The sequence below is a fragment of the Triticum aestivum genome, chromosome 7B (assembly GCF_018294505.1).
Source record: "Triticum aestivum cultivar Chinese Spring chromosome 7B, IWGSC CS RefSeq v2.1, whole genome shotgun sequence".
NCBI classification, from domain to species: Eukaryota; Viridiplantae; Streptophyta; class Magnoliopsida; order Poales; family Poaceae; genus Triticum; species Triticum aestivum.
The window spans coordinates 483,631,955-483,641,894 of record NC_057813.1 but is presented as its reverse complement, the minus strand read 5'-3'; the positions used below and the strand labels follow the sequence as shown (position 1 = coordinate 483,641,894).

At 49.5% G+C, this 9,940-nt stretch overlaps 1 protein-coding gene across 1 annotated transcript; it reads left to right on the top strand.

Annotated features, from left to right (window-relative positions):
- The first annotated feature begins 5,089 nt into the window (after positions 1-5,089).
- On the top strand, positions 5,090-9,937 carry LOC123158082 (crocetin glucosyltransferase, chloroplastic-like). Its single transcript, XM_044576212.1, has 3 exons — positions 5,090-5,319; positions 9,048-9,562; positions 9,927-9,937. Exons 1-3 carry the CDS (start codon positions 5,090-5,092, stop codon positions 9,935-9,937), a joined length of 756 nt encoding a protein of 251 aa, XP_044432147.1.
- Positions 9,938-9,940: the final 3 nt, after the last annotated feature.

Genomic DNA, 9,940 nt, shown 5'->3' with positions numbered 1-9,940 from the left:
CGGCAGAGCGCCGGCGAAGGCTCCAAGATGAGATCTCGCGGATACAGAAGGTTACGGTGGTGGAAATTGTGTTTCGTTGGCTCCCTGGATGTTTTTGGGGTACGTAGGCTTATATAGGAGGAAGAAGTATGTCGGTGGCCGCCCGAGGGGCCCTCGAGACAGAGGGCGCGCCCTATAGGGGGACGCCCTACCCTCTCGTGGCTGCCTCGGCTGCTTCTTGACTTGCACTCCAAGTCCTCTGGATCACGTTCGTTCCAAAAATCACGATCCCGAAGGTTTCATTCCGTTTGGACTCCGTTTGATATTCCTTTTCTTCGAAATACTGAAATAGGCAAAAAAACAGCAATACTGACTGGGCCTCTGGTTAGTAGGTTAGTCCCGAAAATGATATAAATGTGTAAAATAAAGCCCATAAACATCCAAAAAGGGTAATATAATAGCATGGAGCAATCAAAAATTATAGATACGTTGGAGACATATCAGTCTTGTTTTGACTTGAGAAAGACTTCTGAAGCCTCTGTTGCACTTGGCATCTTTGATGCCTTTTCTGCTCTGGCCTTCTCCTTCTTCCCATGAGCTGCAACTGAGGATGGATCTTCAGCATCCATGACAACTGTGTTGTCCTCAAATTCAGGCAGCAAAGGAAGATGTTCTTTGTCCAAAAGATACACTCCTTGCTTCATCTTGGAATTGATTAGCTCTTGTATGTGTGGAGCATATCCACAATATCTCTTCTGGTCAGCTACTGTCCTTTTGATTGTCTCAACAATTAAGCTCATGACCTTGAACTTCTGTGGCACAACATCAAACAGTTGCAGCAAGTTGATGGAATGGCCTCTGATCATCCTATGATCTCCAGATTTGGGCAACAAAGTGTGCCTCAAGATGGTGTTTATGGTGGCCAAACCAGAAAACAAATAGTAGAATGATCCAAACTTATGTGTTTCCAAGGCCTTATCTAGAATTTCCTTATACATATTGGCCATGGTGATGTGATCTTTCTTCTTCTCAACATACACATATATGTCATTTCCTTCTTCTTCAGGGGCATTTATGAGCCTAGCCCACTCATCAACAGTTGATTGGTGCCTCTTCCCTTCTGTCATCCACACAATTCTTCCATCTGGATAGAAGTGAGCTGTTGAGTAGAATTGCATAATGAGCTCATCATTCCACTTGGTGAGCTTCTGACCAACAAAGTCATCAACACCATTTGCTTTGAAGCTTATATGCACACCTGGGATTAGTTGCACTTTCAAGCGGTCAAAGTTATCCTTAGTTATCTAAGAGGACTAAGGAAGTATTTCTCGGTTATGGAGGTGATAAAGAGTTCATCGTAAAGAGTTACGTTGATGCAAGATTTTATACCGATCCAGATGACTCTAAGTCTGAATCTGGATACATATTGAATGTGGGAGCATCTAGCTAGAGTAGCTCATGCAGAGCATTGTAGACATAGATATTTGCAAAATACATACGGCTCTGAATGTGACAGACCCGTTGACTAAACTTCTCTCACAAGCAAAACATGATCACACCTTAGTACTCTTTTGGTGTTAATCACATAGCGATGTGAACTAGATTATTGACTATAGTAAACACTTTGGGTGTTGGTCACATGGCGATGTGAACTATGGGTGTTATTCACATACAGATGTGAACTATTGGTGTTAAATCACATGGCGATGTGAACTAGATTATTGACTCTAGTGCAACTGGGAGACTGAAGGAAATATGCCCTAGAGGCAATAATAAAGCTATTATTTATTTCCTTATTTCATGATAAATGTTTATTATTCATGCTAGAATTGTATTAACCGGAAACTTAGTACATGTGTGAATACATAGACAAAACATAGTGTCCCTAGTATGCCTCTACTTGACTAGCTCATTAATCAAAGATGGTTAAGATGGTTAAGTTTCCTAACCATAGACATGTGTTGTCATTTGATGGACGGGATCACATCATTAGGAGAATGATGTGATGGACATGACCCATCTGTTAGCTTAGCATTATGATCGTTCCAGTTTCATTGCTACTGCTTTCTTCATGACTTATACATGTTCCTCAGACTGTGAGATTATGCAACTCCCGAATACCGGAGGAACACCTTGTGTGCTATCAAACGTCACAACGTAACTGGGTGATTATAAAGATGCTCTATAGGTGTCTCCGAAGGTGTTTGTTGGGTTGGCATAGATCAAGATTAGGATTTGTCACTCCGTGTTTCGGAGAGGTATCTCTGGGCCCTCTCGGTAATGCTCATCACTATAAGCCTTGCAAGCAATGTGGCTAATGAGTTAGTTGCGGGATGAAGTATTATGGAACGAGTAAAGAGACTTGCCAGTAATGAGATTGAACTACATATGATGATACCGACGATCGAATCTCGGGCCGCCATGGGTCTTAGTGGAGAGAGAGGAGGACCGCCAGGGCAGGCTGCGCCCCCCCCCCCCTAGCAGTCTGAATTGGACGAGGGAAGGGGGGCGGCGCCCCCTTCCCTACTCCCTCTCCCTTTCCTTCCTTCCCCCTCTCTTCCTTGGAGGGGAATCCTACTACGACTAGGATGTCCTAGTAGGACTCCTCCTGGGCGCACCATAGGGCCGGCCGGCATCCCCCTTCGTCCTTTATATACGGGGGCAGGGGCACCTAGAACACACAAGTTTCTCTTAACCGTATGCGGTGCCCCCTCCACAGTTACACACCTCGATCATACCATCGCAGTGCTTAGACGAAGCCCTGCGCCGGTAGCATCATCATCACCGTCGCCACGCTGTCGTGCTGACGGAACTCACCCTTGTCCTCAAGTGGATCAAGAGCACGAGGGACGTCATCGAGATGAACGTGTGCTGAACGTGGAGGTGTCGTACGTTCGGTACTTGGATCGGTTGGATCGCGAAGAAGTTCGACTACATCAACCTCATTAACTAAACGCTTCCGCTTTCGATCTACGAGGGTACGTGGACACACTCTCCCCTCTCGTTGCTATGCATCTCCTAGATAGATCTTGCTTGATCGTAGGGAAATTTTTGAAATTACCGCGTTCCCCAACACCCGCGACAGCCGGCGACGCCTTTTTGCTGCAGTCGGGCATCCCAGAGTTGGAATCGGCGCCCCCGCTGCTTCAATCGACAAAAGGTCTTCATGCCGTAGAGATGGACAGCGGGCTGCTGATGACCCTTTTTTGCTGCAACTGGTCATCCATTTGCTGGAACCGGCATCAGTTTTTGCTGCCATCGGCCATGCGATTTGCTGGAACCAGATGCGCCCTCGCCGACGACACGTGTTTTTGCTTGAACCAGTGTAATTTTTGCTGGAACTAGTTTTTCTTTTTGTTACAATCCTTCTTTTGTTTACTACAATCGAAACCGATTGGAGTATCCCTACTAAGTTATTTTGCTGGAACAAGCGTTTATTTTTGCTGGAACTAGCATTTGTTTTTGCTACCAATCAATCACTAAAGTTCCCTGTGTTGAGCTTGATTTTGCTGGAAACGATGTCTCTTTTTGCTGGAACCTTTAATGATTTTGCTTCAACCGACCATTGAGCGTTTGTTGCTTTTTTAGATCTTTTTTCGCTGGACACGATGGTGTAAGGCGACCACCGCAATGACCCGGAGGCAGGGTAACGGTGGGGACGTTGCAATCATGGCGCTCGGGCACTAGATTCGACCCATCTTTGAGAGTTGCATCCATGGTACTGAATCTTGCCTAAAATCAATGGTGGTGATCCGGGGGGGCTCGCCGGAGCTCGTCCGGCACGGCCACATCGGTGACGAGGAGGGGGGTGGTGTGCCTGTGGGAGAACGTGCAGATCCCTTTTTTCATGTGTGCGAGACTGAGAAGGAAGACGAGGAAAGGGAAGAAGACGACTCTGAGATCTGACAGTTTGTGTTTTCTAGATTGGGTGGCTAGTAGCAGACCATCCGAATGTTTGGGCCGGTGCACCGATGCATATCATCGCCCTTACTCGAAGGCCAATTGAATGATACTTAGAAGATGTTTTTAGGGCATGTACAATGGTGGCATATGGATACATATGCCTCATGACAAAAAGTAATTTGAGGCACCTACATTTATTTTTTCTCCCCAATGCAAGCTACCACTAGTTGGCCTCATTAAGAAATAGAAAATAAAAACGCTAGCACACATGCATCTCTACTTTTCACTCCAACCTTTTCAGTTTTTGTCACCGGACCACACTTTTTCTCTTCAAGCACCCGTCTCCTGGAGAGGATCCCGCTTCCCTATCCGAACCTACTTTACGTCATATCCGATCCTACATGGCATGTGAGGCATCACCTTGAGGCTATGCATTGTACATGCCCTTAGATGGCCGACCTGTTCATGGATAGTGAGTTCATTTTTGCGACACCGTCTTGGAGATGCCCTGAGCTCATGTTGTGGATCTATATCCTTCTCCAGAGAACCACGCCGTCCCTTCCCAAAAACTTAGCTCAATGGAAGTACCCTCAGCTAAACCGCACTTCCTGTTCGTCACCACGCCGATGCAGGGCCACATCAACCTGGCGCACCGCCTCGCCGCCTGAGTGATGGTGTTGATGCCGGGTGCGCGCGTCACTTTCTGCAGCGCCGTTGGAGGCCGTTGGCTAATGTTCCCCTCCCTAGCGACCCCCGACGAAGAGACCGTGGACGACGCCGGCGTGCTGTACGCCCCCTACTCCGACGGCTTCGACGAGGGGTTTAGGCCCGAGGTGCACGGCATGGACACCTACAAGGAGCACGCGCGCGCCGTGGGGCGCGAGAAGCTCTCCGCCGTCGTCGCCAGCCTCGCCGCGCGGGGCCGTCCCATGACGCGCATGGTCTATGCCTTCCTTGCGGGGTGGGCACCCCACGTCGCGCGCGCGCACGGGGTCCCCACGGCGCTCTACTGGATCCAGCCGGTTGCCGTGTTCGCTGTGTACTACCACTACTTCCACGGCCACGAAGCTCTCATCGCCTCATGCACCAACGACGCTGACCCAACGCCGCCGTCGAGCTGCCAGGACTACCGCCTCTCAGGTCCAGCGCACTCCCGTCGGTCGTGTCTATCACCTCGCCGGAGCACCCGCACTACCTGCTGCTGGACATGATGTGCGATCTCTTCTTGGTGCTCGACGAGTACAAGCCCAAGGTGCTCGTCAACACTTTCGATGCGCTGGAGCCCAGCACGCTCCACGCAGTCGCGCAGTTCGAGGTCGTCGCTGTCGGGCCGGTGGTGCCGGACGAGGCATCTCTATCGAGCACGGACCTATTCCGGCGCGACGACGGGAAGGGGTACATGGAGTGGCTGGACACGAAGCCAGCACGGTCCATGGTGTACGTTGTCAGCGACCATACTATGGGCCGGCCCTATTCGCCTCGATCTGGCCCAGAAGATGGATGGGCTCCAACTACAAAGGGCACACGGGTGCCCACGAAAGAGGCGGCTTGGACGTAAGGCTTCGGCCTGGCTGGCGATCTCCCTCTCTATAGTGTGTTCTTCCTCCTCTGTCTCCTCCTTCCTCTGCTTCCTCCTCCTGTAATTCTCGATTTGTAGCCAAACCATGGTGATTGAGTGAAACTACTAGTTGGATCCTAACAATTGGTATCAGAGCCGTTCGATCCTCCTTCAAATTCCTCAAAAACATTCCACCAAAAATTTCTTCTCCATCCTCCGCTTGCATCATGTTCAACAGAATGCCAAGCCACAAATTTGCCTGCCCCGAGGGAGTTCTCCATGCCCGGATCAACGATGTTCGCCAGGCGGTCACCGTCGAGTCGATTCGCGAGTTGTTCCGTCGCTCCGGTGATGGGTATGTGATCTGTGCTTACGAGCGGGTGGTGGACGAGATGTACGGCGTGCAGGCATATGTTGAGTTCCGGTCACGGTGGAGGGCGACCCGAGCTCGAGATGCCCTGGATGGCCATGCCATCTACGAGGGCTGTTGCATCCTTGCCGTGGACCTCCTACCACCGACCTACACCATCACCATGCTGGATGACGACGTGATGGCACCGTCGTACTTCTACGACGACACTCCGTACACGGAATGGAAGGCAGCGTTGGGTGCGGTCCAGCGCCATGATGTGGTGCCCGTTGCTTCCATCGACGACCTCCATCTCGAGGCGTCCATGGGCGCCATCAGCAAGACTCCGTCCGAGCTTGCCGCTCCTACAGCACCAACTCCGTCAGCGATCACTGGCAACGCCATCCTGGAGCTCAGTGTGCATGACAAGGTGCTCGAAGTCGACGACACCAACGACGCCACTACGACACCCACCACCTATTTGACAGGGTGCCCAAGTTACAAAACACCCGAGGAGTCGGTGCTTACCTCATCCGCAACACTTTCTTCATTCAAGACTGCAGGCAGCATCGCCCCTGAGCCTGCTGCACCGGAAGCCATTCAGATGCCGCTGCGTTGGTTGTTCCCTATCTTCAATCTCGACAACTTGGCACTCACTAGGTGCTCGACAAAGGCATATACATTGGTACAGTTGGAAGAAGTTCTGAACCTCGTGATTGCTTCAGCTAGTTTACCTGTGCTCATTCAGTTGGGTCGCTGCATGATTGGTATTTGTGCTTTACAAGATTCGGACCCACTGATGCATTTTTTGCCGTGCATGAGATGCAAATTCTTGTCTGGATGAGGAGCTTATTAATTATATCAAGTGATATAGTCTATGCACCAGCTCATGTTGTGATTGGGGATTTGTGCTGTGAGCTTCAGAGGAAGGAAATTCTAGTACAAAGAATATATTGGCATCTGATTGCGGAAGTATGTTTGGAAGCACTGAGGTTTTCATGGCTGCCACTTCAAGGTAATATATGTTGCCCACTCGCAAATATTCTACTGAAGAAATCAATTGGCATATCTCTGCAATCCTACTGGGAAGGTACAAATTCTTTTGCGGTGATGTTGACACCAAGTCTGCAAATGTACGAGCATAAGAACAAATTCAGTTTACTGGAGCATGATATATCAGTGGTTCTCCGTGTTGCTCATGGTAGTATTGTAATTCAGTGCATCCTTGTGCATCAGAAGATGCCCAATTGCAGTTTCAGAAACACATATAGAACAAAGAATTACATTGGAATAGTAGCATATGCAGACTTCCAATGGGCAACTACATGGTTCTTTTCCTTGGTGTGTTTGGCTGTATATAAGAGGTTCCATGGCATGTATTATTATGTTGCACGACATGACATCACCACTTCCAACAGTGCATCATTCTTCTTAAGGGGGCCTCCTTATTGTTTATGTCTTGGAGGAGATATGCTATATAGTAGCATTATCAGTGCACATATGGCATGTGCTTCGCTTGCCAGAAAAGGGTTAGGCAGAGATGCTCATTTCTTCTTCCTTGGGTCCTCTTGCTCTTATTCAGTCCTGTTGATCTTTGAAACATTCTACTAGCGAATTGCCTGGCCACCCCCCTCTAGAGGTCATGTTCTTGTCTCCCGCTATATCAACTGCTTCAGTTTCTTCCAAGTTTACTTGGTTGTGGATCGCTTCTCGTTGAACTTGTTGGTTTTGTGTGTGGCTGAGCTCTTCACCTATAATTCTGAAATTTCCCAATGGATAATAGCTTGGTTTCTCAAGTTGGGGCATTCTGCCAGTGATATCATGTTGAAGCAAGCATTCTCTCAGTCACTGGAATTATGGCATATTACTGTTCTTGGTAGTACTTTGAAGACAAGTACAATTACTCGTCCTCTAGTCTTGCATCAATGGGATCCAGGTGTGGGCTTCATAAATGACAGTTGGCTATGCTGGAAATGTTTCTCCTTGGAAGACAATTTCAGTTGGCCTCAGTTCGTTACAAGAAATTTGTGTGTAACCTCACAATGGAACCATGGTCTGCTCAGCTTGATCACTCTTGCAGGGTTGGAGTTCACAAGTAGATCCATGTGGATTACCTACAGTGAGCTTGTTCAGGTTACTGGTCATCTCTCTTCACCTTATAATCCACCTGCCACAACTGATTGTATATGGACCAATGACAGGGGGAAAATAGAATGGAGTCTTGGTATTTTCTTGGACTTAAGAAATTGCAGAGAGCTGGAGCACTGGACACGAGAGTCTGAACTGAATTTGAGTGAAATACCAGTTCCAGAGACTAGAACAAGTGGGGCACTAAACATTAAAATGGATATTGTGTGCTGACTTATTCATCAATGGCAAGAATATTTTCTTGATGGGAGGATTGCTACGTTGCCCATGATAAAAATTGGAGAAGCTATCACATATGTGAGGGCTGAGAGCGATAACTGTGCATGGCTGCTTTGTCCAGAGCAGTTCTATACTAGCCTTGATGGAATTCTGCCGTTCATATGCGACTTGGGTAACTCCATGTTCTTATGTGGTTCTGGCTCTGCAAAATTTCAGTGGGCAATTGCATGGCCGAGTGCAACAACTGGATGCAGAATCAAAGAAGCATATTTTGTTGAGGGCTACCGGTGCAGAGATGCAGGCTTTTCTCATGGTGTCTATATATCACCTTTGCAGATACGGCAAGTTTATTGTGTTGCCTTGCTTAGTCCTAAGGGGGCAGTGGATCAGTCGTGGGTTTTCTGTTCTAAGACCTGGCGGCGAGATAATCCTGACAGCATGGATCAATGGTCTACAATTAGTCAACCAAGTGCTCTGTGTCTGACTCTGGTTCCTGGTGTGCTCATTCTACAAAACCAGCAACTGACTTGGGATCCAGGTGAGAAGATACTTGATTCGGTTCAGCTTGCAGTACAAGTGCCTTGGGATCTCGGTGGTTCGACAGGGAATCTGCTTGAGGGCAAGCCGAAACTTATGGAGGGGGGATTGTCAGCGACCATACTATGGGTCGGCCCTATTCGCCTTGATATGGCCCAGAAGATGGATGGGCTCCAACTACAAAGGGCACACGGGTGCCCACGAAAGAGGCGGCTTGGACGGAAGGCTTCGGCCTGGCTGGCGATCTCCCTCTCTGTAGCGTGTTCTTCCTCCTCTGTCTCCTCCTTCCTCTGCTTCCTCCTCCTGTAATTCTCGATTTGTAGCCAAACCATGGTGATTGAGTGAAACTACTAGCTGGATCCTAACATACGTCTCGTTTGGGAGCTTCCTTTCGATGAGCAAGCGACAGGAGGAGGAGGCGAGGCGCGGCCTGGAGGCGACCGGCCGGTCGTACCTGTGGGTGGCGTGCAAGGGTGCCGGTGAATGCGCGACTTTGGACGGCGGCGACGACGATGTAGTGCGCGCGCAAGGGGTGGTGGTTGAGTGGTGCGACCAGGTGAAGGTGCTATCGCACCCGGCGATGCGCTGCTTCGTGACGCACTGCGGGTGGAACTTGACGCTGGAGGGCGTCACGAGCGGCGTGTCGATGGTGGTCGTGCCGCAGTGGATGGACCAGCCGACGGTGGTGTGGCTGGTGGAGGCGCGCATGGGCGTCGGCGTGCGCACCCGGGTGGACGGCGAGGGCGCGGTGGACCGAGACGAGCTGCAGCGGTGCGTGGAGACGATCATGGGCGACGGGAAGGCCGCATTGGGGATCCAGGCTCAGGCGGACCTCTGGAGGGGGCGGGACGTCGGAGAGGAACTTATGGGCACTACTAGGAAAAGGGCTATAGATACGATTGACACTAATGGCGCACCAGGGAAGTAGTGCGCCACTACTATATACTAATGGCGCACCAGTTGGTGATGCGCCATTAGTATGGAAGACACTAATGGCGCACCAGACAAAAGGTGCGCCACTAGTGATAATTTTTTTTTCATTTTTACATACATACTAATGGCGCATCCTACCGAAGTGCGCCATTACTAGTTCTAACTAGTAATGGCGCACCAGACAAGGAGTGCGCCAGTACTGATTTTTTTTATTCTTTTTTTTTGCAAAACTACTAATGGCGCACCGTGTCAGAGTGCGCCATTACTAGTTTAAACTACTAATGGTGCACTGTGTCACAGTGCGCCATTAGTGT

Excerpts from the sequence above, each read along its gene's own strand:
- LOC123158082 (XM_044576212.1), top strand. The coding sequence starts at position 5,090 with ATGATGTGCGATCTCTTCTTGGTGCTCGACGAGTACAAGCCCAAGGTG. Across the intron at positions 5,320-9,047 it reads AAGCCAGCACGGTCCATGGT|CTGGATCCTAACATACGTCT; the intron begins GTACGTTGTCAG and ends TGAAACTACTAG.